This window comes from Botrytis deweyae (assembly GCF_014898535.1).
Source record: "Botrytis deweyae strain B1 chromosome Unknown BDEW_003, whole genome shotgun sequence".
In the NCBI taxonomy this organism is placed as follows: Eukaryota; Fungi; Ascomycota; class Leotiomycetes; order Helotiales; family Sclerotiniaceae; genus Botrytis; species Botrytis deweyae.
This window is the reverse complement of record NW_024066210.1, coordinates 1744321-1765195: the sequence shown is the minus strand read 5'-3', so window position 1 is coordinate 1765195 and position 20875 is coordinate 1744321. Positions and strand designations below refer to the sequence as shown.

General features: G+C 43.4%; 6 protein-coding genes across 6 annotated transcripts; 4 read left to right on the top strand and 2 right to left on the bottom strand.

The window, feature by feature from the left end:
- Positions 1–1598: 1598 nt before the first annotated feature.
- On the top strand, positions 1599–3406 carry EAE98_001902 (uncharacterized protein; the record flags this gene model as incomplete). The annotated part of the gene is made up of 3 exons (XM_038949521.1): positions 1599–1681; positions 1738–2951; positions 3006–3406. 3 exons carry the CDS (start codon positions 1599–1601, stop codon positions 3404–3406), a joined length of 1698 nt encoding a protein of 565 aa, XP_038814506.1.
- An 836-nt stretch (positions 3407–4242) lies between these two features.
- Positions 4243–4878, top strand: EAE98_001901 (uncharacterized protein; the record flags this gene model as incomplete). The annotated part of the gene is made up of 1 exon (XM_038949520.1): positions 4243–4878. One exon carries the CDS (start codon positions 4243–4245, stop codon positions 4876–4878), a length of 636 nt encoding a protein of 211 aa, XP_038814505.1.
- A 1024-nt stretch (positions 4879–5902) lies between these two features.
- Positions 5903–11266, bottom strand: EAE98_001900 (uncharacterized protein). The gene is made up of 3 exons (XM_038949519.1): positions 10950–11266; positions 6660–10843; positions 5903–6610 (listed from the first exon to the last, which is right to left on the bottom strand). The coding sequence occupies exons 1-3, from the start codon at positions 11101–11103 to the stop codon at positions 6230–6232; spliced, it is 4719 nt and encodes a 1572-aa protein (XP_038814504.1). The 5' UTR covers positions 11104–11266; the 3' UTR covers positions 5903–6229.
- A 736-nt stretch (positions 11267–12002) lies between these two features.
- Positions 12003–12858, bottom strand: EAE98_001899 (uncharacterized protein; the record flags this gene model as incomplete). Its single annotated transcript, XM_038949518.1, has 6 exons — positions 12003–12134; positions 12208–12288; positions 12345–12490; positions 12553–12569; positions 12621–12731; positions 12800–12858. The coding sequence occupies 6 exons, from the start codon at positions 12856–12858 to the stop codon at positions 12003–12005; spliced, it is 546 nt and encodes a 181-aa protein (XP_038814503.1).
- Positions 12859–13777: 919 nt separating this feature from the next.
- Positions 13778–17323, top strand: EAE98_001898 (uncharacterized protein; the record flags this gene model as incomplete). Its single annotated transcript, XM_038949517.1, has 8 exons — positions 13778–14129; positions 14178–14386; positions 14437–14601; positions 14651–14990; positions 15065–15196; positions 15255–15349; positions 15506–16376; positions 16443–17323. The coding sequence occupies 8 exons, from the start codon at positions 13778–13780 to the stop codon at positions 17321–17323; spliced, it is 3045 nt and encodes a 1014-aa protein (XP_038814502.1).
- Positions 17324–17930: 607 nt separating this feature from the next.
- On the top strand, positions 17931–20390 carry EAE98_001897 (uncharacterized protein; the record flags this gene model as incomplete). Its single annotated transcript, XM_038949516.1, has 2 exons — positions 17931–19583; positions 19638–20390. The coding sequence occupies 2 exons, from the start codon at positions 17931–17933 to the stop codon at positions 20388–20390; spliced, it is 2406 nt and encodes an 801-aa protein (XP_038814501.1).
- Between the last annotated feature and the right edge of the window lie 485 nt (positions 20391–20875).

Genomic DNA, 20875 nt, shown 5'->3' with positions numbered 1-20875 from the left:
AAGTCGTAACATGTATGAAATCAAATACATCATATTTGTGCTTTATGCCAACTTGGTTATTGCTAGTGCAGAAAGCAATGATCAAATTCATGCCATGTTCAATCGCTATGGTACCTGTCTGTTATCAAGATGTCCTCCAACCAAATAATCGAGAGTTGTGTTTATGGCGATATAGTAAATGTGCGTCCAGCTGCCACTCAGTGCATCTTGCCGATGATCTTGAACAGAATCCATTCAATGCTATATGCTAGATCGATAAGGTCGCCGTGGGTTCTTGTATAGTGAAGGATCGGGGGAGGCTGATCATCACTTGATCAAAGCTACATGCCCTCAACGATTTGTTGCAAGTCGCAGGTTGAGGCTCATATACAAGATGAGATAAACCAGATCCTCTGAACGTTTTTGGACCTGTTGGGCCTTAACCTTGAAGCTATCATAACGCTTGCCAATGATATCGGAGGATGGAAATCCTATGTGCATATAGCCGCGCTATGTGGACCCATGCGGGTTTTTGAATGTTGCCAGCTCCACCACACCCGCTCAACCAAACCTGATACCCTCAAATCCCCACTATCTTTTGCATAGAACTTATATGCATTTGAAACAAAAGAAAGCACATGAAATAGGCACTTTGGCGGAGTGGTTAACGCGATGCCCTGCTACTGTAAGAACAGAGTCAGGCATTTCCTTCGGGAGCGAGTGTTCGAATCACTCAGGTGTCGGAGCCGAAACTTAGCTTTTGCACTTTTGATCTATGATTTTCATCCTGGTTGGTTTTCTCTTCTTGGCTCTCATTCTTACAGAAATGAAAGCAATCAATCTTATGGCCCGTAGAGAGAGATCTGCAAGTGCACGACTGTAAGATTAGAACTGAGCCTTCTTCATTTATTAATCAATCATCTGGATTATCTATACCTTTCATGGACACCATTAAATGACATCAATTCTGGGTTCTGCGCTGTTCAGCCAAGGACTTGAATTACTCTTGATCTGTAGGATCTGACTGTGTTAGAAGAGGAGCGCGTGGAGCATCAAATTGAAGTATGAATTTGTAGAATGAATCCCATTCTTTGACATAAAAGTCGACGCCTAATGTGGAGTCAAAATACCTAAGATAGCTTAATTGAGGCGGTGAAGAATGGAGCTTTATTTAGTAAGACATTATATAATCATGTTTCATTGGTTCGCTCGCACCTTTTGCGATATCAGCCTTGTGGCTTAGGCGAGGCTACTGCCGAGGGCCAAGCAAAGAGGATTTACGAGTTAACTTAATCTCACAGTGTCAAGGGGTTTCTTGATTTAAAATATCTCAGGCAAGGAAAGAATGCCTACAGATTGGTGGAATTCTATATGCACTATCTCATGGACCCTCCACATCACATAAGGCTGAGTACCAAGAAAGGGGAGCATGTAAGATTGTCATGTAATGGGCAGTGCTATATGTATATATTGACATAGGTAGGGACTTAGCTTTCCATTCCAAGCCTTTTCTACTTCCGTGTAAGAGGTTGCATCGTATCTACTTGCTTATTCATTCCCGCCATCATTGACAATTCGATTGGATCCCCCGGAGATTTTTCGAAAGTTTGGAAGAGACAATGCCTATTGAAACCCCCAATCAAATTATACCCCGATCTAGGAGATGTGGACCCAAAGTGAAGACAGGCTGCCAAACTTGCAAGTATGAATTCGGAATGTTGTTCCGGTCAAGGAATGATCCTCACTGACATAATCCAGGATACGTCGAGTCAAGTGCGATGAAGCCAAGCCTTCATGTGAAAGATGTGTTTCCACTGGACGAAAATGTGATGGGTATTCCACAGACCTGAAGAGGTTGAGCCCGGAACTACAAACATTGTCAGACATTCAACGAGTGCCTACATTTTTACCTGGTACTGTAAATGAACGGCGAGGTTTTCAGTACTTTGTTTCCAATACAGCAACAGAGCTCAGTGGATATTTTGATCCCTCTTTCTGGAATCATCTCATATTGCAAGCAGGCTCTGTGGACCCATCTCTTCGGCATGCTATCATAGGACTTGGGACCCTCCACGAAGATTTCTCGAACCGAAGATTGGACCTTGCGACAAAATGCGATGCTGCAAGATCAGGATTTGGGTTCGCTACAAGTCAATACACAAAGGCCATTTCACACCTTAGACGGTCTTTAGCGGCAGGCAAACAGAAACCTCTCACAGCTTTAATGTCTTGTATTCTTTTCGTTTGCTTTGATTCTTTACGGGGTCATTTTTCAAGCGCAGTGATGCATTTGCAGAGCGGTTTAAAGATACTGCAGAATTCGCGATTACGAAGCAATTCTCAAGACGAGGATCTGATAGAAGAGAACATTGTACCTATGTTCATGAGACTTTGCATACAAGCTATTCTGTACATCGATACCAGAGAAGTTCCAGAACGTATGGCTTTCGCAAAAGTAATATCAACTATCAGTACTCGAGAAAATATCATACCGAGAGAATTCAAAAACCTGGATGCAGCAAGAAGAAGTCTCCTTCACGCATCTGATAGCCTTTTCCGAGGGGGTTACTTATGGGATGGTAACCTTCCTTCCGCCTGTCAACCAAAATCAGCGATGGATTTATATGTAAAATCTCGTACGCAATTGGACGCTTGGAGAGTCTCATTTGAGAACTTCATGAAAAGCCAGAGTCATACTTTTGACAGTAAACAATTGAGAGGCGCTGCACTGTGCAAAGTACATTATGCAACTGTGCATATTATGGCTAGGGTTACCGAACTAGACCTAAACGATCCTCGAATCATCAAGGACTCCGTTAATGATCCCAAAAAGTTCGCCGTGTTCGATTCGGAATTCCAAGTCATCGTCAGTCTTGCGAGATCTTTGATTAATGCTGCTGAGGAAGATGCTAAAGCTGGGAGACCTGCATTCACATTCTCAGCCGATTTGGGTTTGATTGCTCCTTTATATTGTAAGTTATTTAGTCTACAATGTTATAAATTAATACTGATTCCATCCTGATTAGTCACTTGCGTAAAGTCGCCCAATGAAACAACTCGTCACAAAGCATTAGAACTTCTACTGCGGTGTCCAAGAAAGGAGGGGATGTGGGACAGCTCATCAACGATCAATCTCGTACGCGGTTTCTGGAACCTCGAACAGAAACTGATTTATCAACCTAGAGAAGTATACCCGGTTTCAGAAAAACTCATGCAAATGAGTGAGGTGGTAAACCTTGTCCTGAACGAGAATATGCAATGGGAATGGAAACTCTCTGAAACTCAGAGAATAGAACCTCCTCGATGCACTCGTAGAAACGATTTCTCGAATCTGGAGGAGTTCAGTTGGCTACCAAATGAAATGGAAGATATAAAATTCTTTGAAATGGCCGGCGGAAGTTCCATTCTGGGGGGTTCTTGGCCCTAACTATATCCGAAAATACGATGAGAGTCTATCAAGAGACGCAATTCTTATATTATAGAAATAGAAGACGCCAAATAGATTTGTTTTCCGTTTAGATATCCAGGTTTATGGCCAAGAAGTGTTTGTGCAGCGATTTATTTTATATATACAAACTCTTCTCTGCTTCCAGAATTCATTTTCCCATTTCATACTGAGGGTGGTATTCCCTTGTTTTGGTTCTTTTGGGCAGCATTTTGATATTTACCTACTGTCGATTTCCATTTCTTATGCCATACACTGCAGATGCTTTTATTTACTAGTCGTGAATCAGTGTCCCAATTATTATGATTTTCTCTATTCTTTCGTACCCACAGAAATTGATGTTAGTCCAAAGATTAGCTTTTCCCACTACCGTGTCTCGAGCGTGTCTAGCTTCACTCTAACGACTAGCTTGCGCAGCCATCTTTTCCTTCAACCTTTAAATCCCCAGATTTCCTACAAATCATGGGATTTTCATCTGTACTTTTTTTTCATGACACTTAAGAATTCTTTTCTGATACTCCTCATTTCTAACGTGTATCCAACAATTATTGATCATATATCTTCTCAATTCGGGTCAATGTATAGAAATATAATATACGTTACGCCTACTACAACTCGATTCTCAATTCCATGACGAAACCTCTTAAAAATTAGTTGCGACAAGATCATATTGATTACCGTTCTTAATTATAATTCTCAAGGGAGATACGCCATCTATTCAGAAGAAGCTTATTCTAGTTGTCCTATTTCATATATTACAATAACATAAAGTTAAAAAGACTTTAATTACGTCCATCTCCCTATTACACCAATCGGATATGAAGGTCACTCACAATAAACACCTAGGCGAGCAAGAGCTTAGGGGAAAACGTGGAAGCGAAGCAAACGCGAACAAAGAAGACATGGAGCACAATTACAAGCACTGCAAGATTCATAATGATGTTATCTATGATAACGTCAACGATGAAGAGGAAATCCATCGTGAGGTTTTGAATGCGAAAGTCTTTTCTCAGTTACACGAGTTCACTAAATTCCACAAGTTACCTCCAGAAATCAGAGAAGCTATATGGAAGCTTGCAATAAACGCCACACTCACCGAAGTCCACGAAGATAGCCGTCACTTGACTCAACATATATATCCACAGGAGGAAGTTGTCTGGAGCTGCAAGTTGATGTTGAGGCATGCTCATACCAGCTCCGAAGCTCGATGGATTGTCGCAAGGAAAATGTTTCGCTTTGGCGGCGATGAATACAAACACCTTACTGAAAAAACGATGGATCGGTGTATCCTTCCGGTGGTGAACGAGATAACACTCCGTAAAGTGGATGATGTGATTACATGCTCAACATTACATAATCCCGCGGAAATGTGCAATGGGGTGTACAGAGGGGTTTTAAGTGATGAGCGTAAAGAGGGACATGCAAAGCACTTGCAAAAGCTCCTTGAAGCATAATCGTGCCTACATGACTACGCCCGAGGCTCTCCCACACCACAACTGGACGTTTCTTTTTGGTTAAGCGACTAGCTTCCGCCTTTCCAATGTTCGAAACGCCGCGTCATTTCGTCAATCGTCACTCTTATCCACGACCTGGTTGCCATCCTTATTACCAACAATTCGAGATACTATCCACAGTGCACATACGAGATTCTATATCCATTGGAAAGCCGTAGATCTTTAAATACAGCTTACTATTCATTATAAATGGATGGAAACCATGTTTGGACACACAATCGCATAGAGGTTGATGAAGCGGAGTCCGGATTTGTTTCGAAGTCGCGGATAAGATTCTCTACTCTAGCTCTTCCTCATCCCCTACCTCAAGCCAGACACCCCACCAATCAGCATCCATCCCCACCAAATTCTCCTTCGCACTTAACCCAACCGTTCGAAAACAACCCCAACTGTAGCACAATCCTCGCGATCTTCACAACAAACCTCCACCCCCTTTCGAACCAGAGCCTGCGGAACCATCCACCCTATCCAAAAGAATCCTCCGCCTTGGAATCTACGAACGATAAAACAGGATCTACCTACCCAGCAGATACCATACCACTCTTACCACTCTTTCCACTATACCACATCGCATCGCATAGCATTACTAATACCAATACCGATATCGATATCTACCCAGGTATTCATTCCCGTTATCGAGATAGACTCGACATGCACAAACATTTTAATTTATAAAGCGATCTCGACGTCATGTATTTAGATTTATTTGACTATCATCTTGTTGATAGAAATCCTAGTTTATATTCTTTAATCTTTAATTTATAATTTATAATCAAATCAAATCACACTATTCAGCTGCCCAAATATTCCTTTTCGTTCTTTCTGAATCATCTCATATAGTATTGATATACCACAACATGCCCAGTAATCCTCCTCATATCTCTTCACGAAAATGAATATGCGTAAACACCGACACACACTCAAACCACGCACTACTAACCTCTCACCCATACAGAAACACAAATGTGAGCGAAAATAGAAAATATATTGAATTCTTAAAATTACACTATCTGTATGTAAAGCCTCAAAAATCACCCTCTCCTCCCAAAAGTGTACTCCATGGAGTATACACACATATCAAACAATGTATCTTACAAAGGAAACAAAAGCCCGCAAGAAACACACTCCCCCAATCCATTCCTCCATGCATGCGTGTTTCCGTCCACTACCAAAGTAGCGACAAAGTTGAAGTCCAGCAAATTAAAAAATACAAGCACCAAGCAATTCACTAACCCCAGGCGAGTCACCCCTTAGAAAGCAGCAGATAATACACGACTATTCCCATACTCGTCTACCCCCTCGTAGCCTCCAACGCCGCCGTCAACGGCACGACCCTCAAACTTCTCACTCTCTTCAAATCAGTTCCCCCTTGTTTCACACTTGGCTGTACAGTAATAGTTGGGGCTCTTCCCTCACTCCACTTCCTAAACACACTTTTTAAATCCTTCGGGATCCCTTCAATGACCACTGTTGAAACAGGTACAAAAGGGCGATCTTCCATGCCCGCTGAAAGAATCCCATATTCCTGTACGAATTGAAGTGCGGTGTGGAAGGGGCCATATTGGGACTGAGCTTTGGCCCCGATGACAATGTAGATTTCGAAAAAGGCATCAAGAATGTAAATACCAGTTGAAGAGAGGTCGGCTTGGGAGAAGGGGTTTATTTCGATGATCTAGGATATGTCAGTGGGAGGCTATACATGGAAGAAACCGACGACATACTTGTTCTTTTCCTGTATCGGTAGCACAGAACAAACGAGCGGAATATTTATTATAGGCTGGCTTAAGTTTCCAGTGATCAGCTGATTGTGGAATCTGTTTGCAATTCTCGAACACTCTCAAGAATGACGAAGGTTCATCGCCATCCTCAATTTCTTCGATATCACCAGTCATTGATATTTCCATTCCGAGGAGTCTAGCACAACCATGCTCTTCAGCAGTACTACCTCGACCCTTCCATAGATATGTCTTGCCTGATGGTGAGGATATAAGATATGGAAACCCGGAGCATAAGACTGAAGGAGAGTAATCAACCTCGTCAAATACCAACATTCCATACTGTTGTCTTGCGCAGAGAATATGAGGAGCGAGAGAATCATACTTTTTAGAAGATCCTCTCCTGATAATGATGATACCACCTAAAGCTTGGTAAAACTCTGGAGTTTCTTTGCCTTGTCTCAATGTTACAAACTTTCCACCAAAACCTTTGGCTTCTCTCTGAGCAAATATCTCGGCGCCGGTAACAACATGTTCAGGAACTTCATCCCCAATCCACCAGTAAACTTCAGTCACTTTTCTACCAGTCGCATTGGTAAATGTATGGGGGCATAAGTACATCTCACGCTCAAAAAGAACACGCTCTTGATGAGTAGGAACAGACTGCCTCTTTCCATCCCCAAATAAATAAAATAGACTGGACTGCAATGTCCGTATCGTTGAGATAGTATCTTGTCGGGCCATTAAAATGCTTGCTGTATCGACTGAGTAAGTTGGGGTTGGTTTGGGTTCCTCACCGAAAAAATCAGCGAGAAGTTGGGACGCTTCAGATGCTTGAGGTACTGGGGAGTAAGCCATGCTGGGCGAGCGAAGACCTGGGCTCATTACTGGTGATGTCAGTGTTTTTGTTGGAGGGATGGGAAGAGCGCGCGCAGGTGTCGACTCTTTTGTAGATTTTGGTCCCATTCGTAGTCCTAGATCAATAGACTTATTTCGCTTCAACGGACTAATAGGCGGTAAACCTACACCTGCTAGTTTTATCTTATCGTCTTCATGAGACTTGTTCCGTTTCAATGGACTTGTAGGTCGCAAACCTGCGCCTACTAAAGCGGCCTTCTCATCTTCGTAGGTTGGTAATTGTATTGGAGAAGGTATACGAGCAGGTGGTTCTGCAGTGGATCGACCCCACAATGCTGCAGTATGCTTGACTGATCTCGATGGACTGAGTGGTGGTGGCTGATCAAAATGAGGTGAGAATTGCGGTGGAGATTTTAACGAATTTGCTTTTCTTGGGGATAACGGAGCAGGACGAAGCTTTGCAGTCTCTGGCGACACAGGTTCATTGAATGTACGATCTTCATAAACTTTCGTTGGTGATGGAGATTTGGCAGGCGCTAGGGGCTCTGGCTTTGGTGGATCTGGCGAAACTATTGCCTCGAGCTTGTTGTGGTTTGCCTTTACCGTGTTCTCGGGGAAATTAGCAATTTTGACGGAAGAAAGTGGTTTAGGGGCTTCCAACGATGGTGTATCCTTATTCTTTGGTGCTTCTTGTAGAAAAAGAGATCGTCTTCTCATATCCAGCTTCCGTGGTGATGAAGGCTGAGAAACTGGAGTGGTTTCTGGCACCTGTTCTGTGTTCAAGGCTGAAATTGTCTGCTTTATTGGGCTTGTAGCAGGCGATGAAAGTTGCTCAGACGCAGCGAAAGACTTGGTAGGGGATGTAGCGGGAACATTTTCTTCGGCTCTTTCTTCGGGTTCTGGCGCTGATGTAGTTTGGGTTGGTGAGGCTGTAGATGGCGCCTTTCGTCTTGGTCCACGGGCACGCCCCTTAGTCATATGTGTGAGTTGTGGTCCATTCTCGCTCGATTCGGGATTAGTTGTTGAAGTGCTCATACTGATTGTACGCTGAGATAACGAGGCACTTGAAGATCTTGAGGTTTCACTAGCAAGTGAAGGAGGGCCCCTGGCAAGTAAATCTGCGAGACCAGGATTAAAACGTCCAGCAAGCTTACCTCCAATTGCATTCTTTTCTTGCATGCGTGCTGGGGCACTGGTTTCCTTGACTAAGTTTGGAGTGGGATTGGCAGAAGCATTCCGCTGTGGTGAACTAGATTCCCAGGTCGATGCAATATTAGAAACGGAACCGTTTCTTCCAAGGGTGTTTCTTCTCCGCAACGCTTCAGGTACCACATTCTCCCGGCTTTCGCTACTGGCAGATCTCGAAACTCCATTTCCCTCAGCTTGTGCTTTCTTGAAATCCTCTTTCTTTTTCAATATCGCATCTTTGAATTCATCTTTGCGTTCAGTCTTTACGGGACCTCCAGTAAGGTTGAGACCTGCCTTTCCACGTGTGATATTGTCCTTGAGCATATCCGGAGCAATGTAACTTTGAGTCTTCGTCCTCCGTAGTTGACCAAAGACATTCTTAAATTCTGGCTCTTCTTTGGGCTTTTCATCAGCAGGAACCTGGCGTGATTTCAAAACAGAGCGGAAATCATTCTTTGGAGGAGTTGTGGGCTTGGCCTTCACTGAACTAGCAGGTGAATTCAAATTGGCTTTGGGTGTTCCAGACGGGGTGGATGTAAAATTTGGATTGAATTTTTGTATGGTGTCAGAAATAGGAGTGGAAGTGGAGGGTGTCGATGGCCTTTCGGCTTTTGTATTCCCAGCGGCGCTCTTACTATCCTGATTAATCATGCTCTCGATGTTTCGCTGTGGTGTAATGCCAGGAGAAAACGCAGTTGGGAAGCCTCGAATGCTTGAAGGCGTTGTCAATGCGCCAGGAGGAGGGGATCTCATTAGCCCACCAATGTTTACTTCGTGCTTCACGGTCTGACTTCTACCCAAGTCGACACTGCCTTTCTGTTTTGCTCTGTTGATTTCTGACATCCACGATGGCTGTTGAGGCGGTGGTGTGGCTTTAGGTTTCGGTGATTCAGGTTTGTTTAACGCGCTCTCGAGCCAACTAGATTTGGTAGGACTCCATCGTCTTGAGTCTGCAGTTTTCGTAGGGCTGACAGGCAAACTATCATCTGCTGGAGGCGATTGATTCCCACTATCTACCTCTTTAGCTTCGGCCGGGGTGTAAGATCTAGCTGTTGCCAAAGATGGTCTCATGAAGTTGGAATTATCATTCATCGTAGAATTTGTTACATTGCTTTTCATAGAGCTTGCTGTGCCTGGGCGGTGGAGTTCACCATGACTTGAGGTAGGTCTTGATGCAGGCCTTGAGGGAGAAGTTGATTGATTATCCGCAGCAGGATCAAAAGACGAATTCTTCCGATCTAATGATGGTGAAGCAACAGACCACCGCTTATTCATACTCTCCGATCTTTTCATCATCGCACTTTGGACAAATCCACCCATTCCTTTGGTTGGAGAATTGGGCCGGTCTAGTCTATCGGGCGATATGCGACCTTGCGAAGGTGACATTGCTAGGCCTCGAGTGTCCGACACACTATCAGCAGCAGGTGGATCCAATCTCTGAGCGTCAGTCACTGGAATTGGTGATCCCATGCCAACACCCGGGTTGCTCTGAAATGACATTCTAGAGCCGCTTCCATATGAAATGCTATTCCTTGCCGGAGGCCTTGTGGGCGATCTTGTAGGAGTTGAAGAATAATCCTTGGCCTCGTTCGGTGTCTTGTCTGGCGTAGAATTATTACGAGCCATTCCTGGCATCTGAATTGACCCGTGTGTTGCTCTTTCTTCGTCTTCTACCTGATTCTTTCTGTAGGCTGGTGAATTGACGCCTCGATCAGCGGTTTGCCTAAACCAAGCTGGATCCTTGGATGCTAGTGATTGCGCAATTTGTTCTCGAGAAGGGGTATTATCATCGACAGACGTGGTATTCTCAGGTGTCGGTGTAGTTGTTCTCGATAGCATTACCCTATCTGTAGCAACCATGGATAAAGGTCGACTCCGCGGTTTATCGGAAGGTTCTGGTCTGCGTGCCCATGATAAAGGTGAATTTCTTGAGGGCATAGCATTTGACGGTGAATCTCTAAACTGAGAGGTCCGCTTCAAATCCGGCACTGAATTTAAGGCCATTTCGTCTACGTCGTTGTCAACAACACTCCCGCGCCGAGACTCAGAAGATTGGTCGTCTGAAGTTGAAAGAATGCCTGATATAGGTCTTCTAGGTGTACTCATAGGAGAGGACTTCGTAGGTGAGATGGATAATGCCCTTTCTGAAGTAAACATTAGCAAGAAGTACATTTCTGACCTATCATATTATAGCATGGCGACGGGCGGAACAATGTCTCTGAAAAGAAAGTTTAAATAGAAATCAATTACCAGCTCTGCGAGCTTGTCTTTCTTTTCTGCCTTGCAATATCTCTTCCTCTAACTTTCTTGTGCGGTCTTCGTCTTCTTGGTCCCGTTTATTGCCCAATTCTTTGATACGCTGCAAGAAATCATTGACATCGGGCTCTCCTTCGGTATTCGACATATTTATAAGAGGCGGCGGCACAACAACACGGGAGAAGAAATTTAAATGGTGTATTCCAGAAAACAGGACAATCCAAGTTACAACTCGGCGGGGTAAACGCGTTTGCACGAGGGGTCGAGGTTGTTGAGTACCTCAAAGGATTGTTCTAGTAAGGAAGGTTGAAGCTTCCAAGGTTCGCTTGGTCAAGGTTTCATAAAGTTCATAACTTAAGCTGCAAGCTTTCATTTAAAAGTAAGGTTACAAGTGCGTAGATATGGATACAACCTTGGGTTGTTGCCATTTTTCTTTTTACAACTGTACATACATAAAACGTGGCACATATTCTATCGTCGTATACTTGCGTGCTTCAAGAAGTCATGACAGATGTATTGATTGACGCACACTTCTTACGATGAGTTTCAAACATTCTACACCTTCCTACCTATCTGTTAACTGTTAACCTATTCATAATTGATCAACATGTACTGGATATACTTCGTACCCTTCCTTGAGCGGCGGCTGTCACACAATTACGCGCTTAGGTCGTATACAAACAATAAACAATAGAAGCTCCTATAACTCAAAACAAAGAAGATCCTGGCTGTATTATCAATTTTTTTTTTACAAAGGGGTAAGATTGTTAAGGTACCGGTACCCGTACACCCATCTAGGTAAGCTGGGCACAGAATTAAATGACAAAATGACACTAGAGAAGTCCCAAATTAAAATAAACAAACAAATCTCTTCTTTTCGTAACTATGTCACTAAAATGGGATATTCCTAGTATTGGATTGAACGAATTTCGGAGATCCACCAGTGGTCTAGTTGGTCTAGTACTCCGTATACCTAGGTAGTGAGGTTCCTAGCTAGTAAGTACTCTATTTCGGTAGTAGTCGACTTTTTCGACTCCCTCACCGACATCAATATAGAAATAATCGTTCCTTGGAGTCTTCGACAACCCAAGTCAGTCCTTCGTCCAAATTATCGCCTGTGATCGCGCTGCAATTGATGATGTGCCATTTGTGCGTCCGAATCTCATCTAGCACCAACATCTGTTTCCGGTTAGTATGTCCACTTCTCTTGACGACGCCCTTTACGCCTGCATGTTTTTCAGTCTTCACTCACATCTTTGATTTCGGTCTTGGTCATGCAGCCATTAACATCTGTCTTGTTGGCAAATACAAGAAGACTCGCCCCAGAAAGTCTCTATAGAGTGTCAGTTATTGGCATTGTAAAAACTCAATACTTTACTATTGACAAACCTCTTCCTGCAGTAAAGCATGCAACTCTTCCTTGCAATCTTCAATTCGTAGACGGTCAGTGGCATCAACCACCCATATCAAAGCATCAGTCTTCTCAAAATAGTTTCTCCAGTATGATCGGAGAGTCTTTTGACCACCAACATCCCCTACAGTTGTAAGGTTCAGCATATATTTCACTAGAAATAGCGGAAAGTTAAAGAGGTAATACAAATGTTCAGCTTGTAACTTTAAATGGTCAGCGTGCTGTAACTTCTTCATAGGTGGCATAAGATGTACCCAGAATGCTCAATAGTTTTGATGATGAAACCCAGTGTTGGGCTCACAGTATTGACATCTTCGCCCATGATTCTTTTGACTATCGTAGTCTTGCCAGCATTGTCCAGTCCGCTGTGCGAAAAATTAGAAAAAGACGATCAGCAAGGAAAGATTGTCAAGGGGGAATAGCAGTCTCATACAGCATCAAAATTCTCATCTCCTTGTCCTTGAGTCTCGCCTTGCGTAATATGGATAACATCTTTACCAAAATCTTTCTATGTCGTCGTTGGCATTGCTCTCCTCGAAAGTTCGTCAGGGAAAGAAATGTACCGTTCTGCTCACATTCGATAGAGAGACAAATAAATCACGTGATAAAATTCTAATGTCCTGACGTTTCAATTTCTGTTTGGAAAAGTAAATTATTTCAATGAATAATTTCTCACTACCTACCTACTAGGTAGGTAAAAGATCAGATTTTCATCCTTGGCTGCTGGAGATGTTCTCGTGTGCTTGTCAGTCTATGCAACGAGACGTCAATGTTTCGATACTGCAAGTTGTAGCTTCCCGATTCAAACCACAATCTCTCTTGTAGTTACTATTTCATGATGGGATTAATGATAGACGGATGGTATAATTTGCGATTAATAGATTGGACACTCCTCATACTCTTCTCTGTTCGAAAGTTTGATCTTATTCGAAGAAGATGAAAAAGTCCCAACATTCATGAAGAATTTCAATTTCTGATCCTCTCGATTATCTTACTTCACTCAATTCACTTCTCCGCAACATACCTCGTTTTAGTTAACCAGTAGCATGCCTACTAGGTTCTCACCTTCAAGCTCGTCTCAATAACACAGAACAATAACTCAGCCACGACAATAAAAGATTGCCTGGGTACCTTGTTGTCGCTTCCCATTGAAGGTATTTCTTTCTTCTATAAAGCTGGTATCAATTTCTTCCTATTTTCCTCAATAGGCTATACAGACAGACAAAATTACTATCTACTTTACTCACCGTTCCTCTTATCCGCCTTGTTTAATATTCCACGCACAAATAACGAATCACTTTGCAGTTCCACTCCTTTTCGCGACTCTCTGCTGCTTTGTCGATTCCAATTTATGCTCTTCGTCACCACATCTTTGTGCAATTACTTTCGCCTTTGTAATAGTCTCGCGGAAATGGAACATCCCTCTAAAATAATAGTTTCAACAGAGAGAGACGAGGAATTTGAGAAGGCCCGCATCAAACGCCTCCGAGGAGATTTCGAACAAGATTATCTAGCATTCAAAGATGAGGTGCTTGAGATCGCCGGGAAGGTAAACGGTCTTGGTTCATCACGATTCGCAGTTGGTCGCCAGAAGCTCTATCAAGTCACACCAGGCGGTCCGAGAAATCTCGATTTGGATGACAACTCTCTGTGTAGACATAAACCTTCACCGCCACCAAATATGGCGAAAATGAGCGTGTTAACAGGAAAAAAGGATCTGGCATCCCAGTTGTCAAAGTTGGGAGGCTTAGAGAATTCTCGCTGTAAGTATCTTTTCCCATATCCCTTCTTTCGCTCGCTGATTGTGTCAGTTTCTCCTAAGGTTCACGACAATACCATCAATAAATTCAACTGTCAAAATAGTTCCGTGGAGAGTGCATTCAAGGCAAAGGCGACCATCTCTACCCCAACCAAGCCGAAGAGTAGATCTCCTTCTTTGAGTGGTTCAGCCAAGTCTTTCACACCTCGGACTCTCGAAGGATCACCTTCTAGTGGCGGCGGTGGTGTTTCATTGGCTCCAGTTAGTCTACCTTTTAGTTTCTGGTTGCTATTACTGACTATGTACTCAAGTGCTCAACCACCGCTGTCAAAGGTGGTACATTCAAGAAGCCAACTCCTGAGAAGTTGATGGAGCAGAGGCTCATGGCGGACTTTCACAAGCGCATGGGTAAATCTCAAAATGCCAATTCACCCAGAGTCGACAGCGCCAATGAGGTCATCATGGTCCCAGTCTTGGTATGGCTTTTGATTCTATCATCGACCCACATCACTAACTTTAACTCAGTCTCCTGCTGCTGTTGTCCCAGATGCCAAAGCAAACACTACAGTTAATGAAAACATCTCAGTCGCAAGCCAAGAGCTCTTTGTTGCTATTGGTTCTGTTGCACCATCTTCTATCCCAGCTACACACATCACCAGCTCTGCGGTGCAAGCTTCAGTTACTGGTGGTGTAAGTAGTGAGTCGTTCCCACTGACTGCTCCTACCCAGACAGTCATCTCTGGCCGTTCCCTGATGAGGGAAGATGAGTTTATGAGAATGCTACTTAAGGATAAACAAGAGAGGGATTTGAAGAGAAAGTCTGTCGCTACTTCAAAATCAATAACCCATAGCGAAAATCTCAAGGGTACATTTTTACTTTCAAAACTGAAAAATTCTTCAAAACTAGAATAGGTTAGGGCTAACAAAATTGTGCATTAGTGAATACACAGCAATTGAAATCCGATTCACCCCCTTCTTCCCCGAATGAGTCTCCGCTTTCCCTGCAGCTCCAAACCTCTACAGATGAGGAAGTCAACTCGAACAACAACAATACTTTTGAGCACAAGTTAGGTAGGTCATACTGGCGCTGGCTTCATGTGATTCAATAATTACTGATAACTTTATCCAGAATCCCCCAGTACTGAAAAGCCGACCTTTCCACAAAGACAGAACTCACACACAAAAATGTCGAATAAGCCTCTAATACCTGCACCAGTCAACTCAGTAAGCATTTGCACACTTGATCTGTTCATTTTCTCTTGCTTTTACACGATCTTTGCCCCCTTGTCTAATATTTCATTCTTCGATTCACCTCTCTTTCATCCCTATACCTGTCGTGACTTTGAAGAGGACGAATCTTGCTAACGCATATCCTTACAGTGGACCACTGCAAAGTTGACTCAAGGCAAGACTCTAAGCAAAGCAGATGAAGACTTCCAAACATTCATTACGAAAAAAGCGGCTGCAGATGCGGAGGTACGAGCACAACAACAAACTGTGTCACCTATATCACCAAAGCCTGCCCCAAGAAAGCCAACACAGGCCGAAGCAAATGCAGAAAAGCGCAAGCTAGCTGCTGGAACAGCCGATTTCAGTGCGTTTCTTGCTCGCCGCTTTGCAGATCCCCCCATCATCAAAAAGGAAAACATCTTGATTGCAAATCCTTTCGCCGAGAAAGTTGTTAGTGTGATGAGCACGATTGATGATAATCATACAAATACTGCTATCAGTTTGGCTGCTTTGAAGGTCGAATCCTCTCAGGACAAAATTTCCCACGTTGCTGTTCACAGTTTCGCACCAAAGGAGAAACAGGCTGCCATTCTTACCAACACACAAGTCAACGATACATTGAATGGAAAGCTTGTGGATAACTTAAACCAAGCTGTTAGCTTAGTCTCCTCGCCTCCATTCTGGTCAATCTCTAGCTTTTCTGACGTTGGCGATAAGTTGAAAAAAGCCGACATTGGTACAGAATCCAAGGAAGGCGTTCGTCTATCTGAAACAAAAGATGCAATCTTGACCTTGTGCGATTGGGATGGTACCTGGTGTGCACCACCAATTTGGGAGGAGCGTGGAGCTTTCGATTCTGCTTACATTCCATCTTACATTCGTGAGTGGTCTAACAATGTCAGCCCTGTGCAGCCAGTCACAATTACCATCGACACCTCTGCCGAAGGATTTAGATCTGGCGAATATGTTGTCAATAACGTCGTCCTTTCCAAAGCACCCCATCATGAGCCAACAATTCCTGGTAAGTTTGTTTCCTCGAAAAACTCATGTACTTAGTTTTAGTCTCATGAACTAACTTTGCTGCTAGATATCTTGAATGCCTCCGATGAACAAAAGAGACTCCATCAGACTGCAGCCAAAAACGCAGCAGCTTACTTCCAGAAGGTAGAGCGGGCTCGAAAAGCACAAGAACAATCTGTCATAGCAAGTAATGCTCACTATGAGCGGCAAATGGCGGAAGACCCCGAGCCAAATACATCTGCTCCTAAAATTGAGATTTATCTACGACCCGCCACTGAAGCTGATACAAAGCAAATTTTGGAGATTTACAACCATTACATTTGCGAGTCTTATATTCCAGAGGATCAAGTGCCAGTCACTGATAATGACATTCTCTACCTCATACAGGTCACCAAAAAAGAGAAGTTACCTTTCGTGGTTGCCGTCAAAGGTTGTATTCCAGCGAAATCCACCAATCCAAAGGTTAAGACCAAGTTACCGCAGTATGAGAATATCGTTGGCTTTGGTTACACTGAGAATCGTGGCTGTGGAATTACTGGAAAATCTAACGGTCGATCCAGATTCACACACAATCTACACTTTTATGTTCACCCTGAATATACACGCAAGGGAATTGGTGGCTGTGTTCTAGATCGTCTCCTCGTGGTTTCAAGTCGTGCTTGGTCTAGTCATGGTGGATACAACTGGCTCAACCCTGATAATGATCGTTCTTACGGCCACGGTTGTGGCGCCCGCTGTCACCAACTGATCATCGAGGTTCCCGTCAAAAAGGATAACCTCGATTACGAGTGGATGAAAAAGTTCTTGCGTAACTTCTGGTTCCTGGATGAAATTCGACTCATCTCTGTTGGTCGAACTTCTGTGTTGAAGAGTCCAGTAGAGTGGCTCGACGTCGTGCACTTCCAAAAGGAACTTGAGCATTCAGGCGAATTCACACATATGGTATAGCTGTCTTAATCAAGAACGTGATTGATTGACACAATCTCGACTTTCGAATATCCAATGCCCTTTATTTCCGCTTTTCTTATTTTCTTTTCAATGTGTTACCATGGCAGATCCCATCACTCTGGAAGCGGCTGTGTTTGAGATCATATTGACTTTAATTACTGGTCTTTTCGAGGGGGATAATCAGGGAAAAGCTCTGGGTTGAATATGAAGAATGTGGAGTTGGCAAAATGAAAGAAAGAATGGAAGCATTGAACGATGGAATACGATTTGCGAGGAGTTTCTACCCTTTGGCGCTAAAATACTCAAAGATCTGCAGTTAATAAACGAGATCTGACGGAGCTTTTATTGAACTGAACGTACTTAAATTGTGAAATACAGAGGAAATAATACAAGAAATCAATATGTGTTCCTCAGTTGTAGCTTTATGGTGATTTTCCTTACAATTATGAAGTATAATTTATGCACATCATTTTTCGTGCTCGAGATTTATGCAGTTTTTTAAAGCTAACCAATTTTGTCAACAAAAACAGATTCTGCCAGGCGGTAAAACCACTCTCTAACTTTTTTTCTCCAGTGATCGAAAATCTTAAGACAGTTTAAACCAAACATGGCACCCAAACGCAATCGCGACGATGACTTTGTGCTCACACTATCAGACAATGAAGGCGAAGACTTAACCAACGTTGTCGAAGAGGAATTGCCTCTAGATCCTTCCTCGAACAAAAAACGCAAACGCAACGATGATACTGCTTCGACAAAAAAGTCCAAGAAATCAAAGAAGAAGTCCGAGGAAGAAGATGTGGAAGAAGAGGGAGTATGGGGAATTAAAGATGCAGATGATGGGGCAATGGATTCCGATTTTGAATTTGCATTGGAAGCAGACGGAACAGGTGGCGCGGATTTAGAGGAGTTTGAGGGTTGGGGGTTTGATGGAGCAAAGAAGGGACTCAATGGAGGTGATAAAAAGGCAGTGGATATTGATGAGATCATTGCACGAAGAAGAGAAAAGAAGAAGGCCTCTGGAAAGAAGGGAGAAGCAGATGATGAAGTAATGGCGGACCAAGAAGACGCTGTAGCTTCAAACGAAGAACAAGATGCGCCCGAGGGTATGGATTTTGAGGATGAAGATGATGAATTCATGGCCGAAGATGGATTTGGAATGGGTGCTGGATCTGCGGAAGAGTCTGGAGCAGAGGAGGATTCTGATGCAGAAGATAACGAAGAGGGAGAAGATGACGATTCAGATAACGATTCAGTTGCATCTCCGGCACCTCACCCAGACGATGCTGCTTCTGAGGCTTCTGACGAAGATGAGGATATGGACGATGACCCAGAAGAAGCTGCCAAGAGAGAAGCATTTTTCGCTCCTGAAGAAAAGCCAGTCAAGGGTGCAAAACAAGAACTCAACACAACATTCCAAAGCATGTCATTATCTCGACCAATTCTTCGAGGTCTTGCCACTGTCGGTTTCACGCAACCTACGCCAATTCAATCGAAAACTATACCTGTTGCTTTACTTGGAAAGGATGTTGTTGGTGGTGCTGTTACTGGTTCTGGAAAGACAGCAGCATTTATTGTTCCGGTTCTTGAACGTCTTCTATACAGACCAAAGAAAGTGCCAACCAGTAGAGTGGCTATTCTTATGCCAACTCGTGAATTGGCAATTCAATGTCATGCAGTCGCTACGAAACTCGCAAGTCACACAGATATCAAATTTTGTTTGGCAGTTGGAGGTCTTAGTTTGAAAGTTCAAGAAGCTGAATTACGTCTTCGCCCAGATGTCATTATTGCCACTCCAGGTCGTTTCATCGATCACATGCGCAATTCCCCAAGTTTTACTGTCGATACCCTGGAAATTCTTGTTCTCGATGAAGCCGATAGAATGCTTGAAGCTGGTTTCGCTGATGAGTTGAATGAAATCTTAACGACCATTCCTAAGTCAAGACAGACTATGTTGTTCTCTGCAACAATGTCTTCATCTGTAGACAATCTTATTCGTGTCGGTCTCAACCGACCTGTTCGATTACTTGTGGATTCCCAGAAGTCAACTGCGGGTACTTTGACACAAGAATTCATTCGTCTTCGTCCAGGAAGAGAGGGTAAACGCATGGGTTATCTTTTGTATCTCTGCGCAAATGTCTACACTGATCGAGTCATTGTCTTCTTTAGACAGAAGAAGGAAGCTCATAGAGCACGTATCATCTTCGGACTGTCTGGTCTCAAAGCTACTGAATTGCACGGTAGCATGAGTCAAGAACAGGTATGCTTCTACTTCTACTCCCATCACTAATATTACAATAACTAATAAATTCAGCGTATCAAAAGTGTAGAGGCATTCCGTGATGGAAAAGCTTCATTCCTTCTCGCTACTGATCTTGCCTCCCGTGGTCTTGATATCAAGGGTGTTGACACAGTAATCAACTACGAAGCCCCTCAATCTCACGACATCTATCTTCATCGTGTCGGACGTACAGCTCGTGCTGGCCGTTCAGGACGCGCTTGTACTATTGCCGCAGAACCCGATCGTAAAGTTGTCAAAGCAGCTGTAAAGTCTAGTCGTACACAAGGAGCCAAGGTTGTCAGTCGAGTGATCGAGGCTAGCGAGGCAGATAGTTGGAGTGAGAAGGTTGATGAGATGGCAGATGAGATTGAAGAAATTTTGAAAGAAGAAAAAGAAGATAAGATTCTTGCGCAAGCAGAAATGGAGGTTCGCAAGGGACAAAATTTCATTGATCATGAAGCGGAAATTAAGGGAAGACCTAAGAGAACATGGTTCGAGACTGAGAAGGAGAAGTTGGCGGCGAAGAAATTGGGTGTTGAGGAATTGAATGGCGTGGTGGGGGGAAAGAAGAAGGGGAAGTTGAGTAATAAAGATAAGAAGAAGTTGGATGATAAGGGAGAGAGATTAGAGGGGAGAGTCTGGAAGAAGGGTAGACAGGAGAGAGATGGCAAGGGCGTTTTGGCTAAGGAGAAGGGGAAGAAGAAGGTTAAGGGTGGAAAACCTCCGGGACCGGGTGGAAAGAAACCTATGAGGCCTATGAGAACGGGAGGAGCAAAGAGGAAATAGATGTGTAGATTAATACTGGTGGTGGAGAAAAGTTGAGATACCAATCCATTGTTTTGTTATGTGTGTATGAGATGAGTATCAATTGTGAATTCTTGATTAATGCTTTTCCACCACCAATCTAATGTTTTTCGGCACGCCGTGAAACAGAATCTATCACATCGACCGCGTTGGTCATAGGCCTGGAATTTCCATGCATAGTCTTACACTCAGAATCGCCCTGTCTGTTCAAGCAGACACCCTCAATCAAAACTCAATGCAATATGATATACATAATGGATATCACCATTATCAATGAACATATTAATTTTCATATTTCTATCTCATCTCATATCCACATTCCCCATACCAATATACATAACCCCCCCTAAGTTACACATCGCAATGCCATATATAATCATGACGCATTTCGGCATTTCGTATTCCACATATCCCTTTAGATACCCAAGTCTCAAGTCTCCAGTCTCAAGTTTCCTCGCTACCCAATC

Bases quoted from the DNA above. Each gene is read 5' to 3' on its own strand.
- EAE98_001900 (XM_038949519.1), bottom strand. From the start codon at position 11,103: ATGTCGAATACCGAAGGAGAGCCCGATGTCAATGATTTCTTGCAGCGT. The intron at 10,844-10,949 runs GTAATTGATTTC...TGTTTACTTCAG, and splicing joins AAGACAAGCTCGCAGAGCTG to AAAGGGCATTATCCATCTCA. The intron at 6,611-6,659 runs GTATGTCGTCGG...GACATATCCTAG, and splicing joins CCGATACAGGAAAAGAACAA to ATCATCGAAATAAACCCCTT.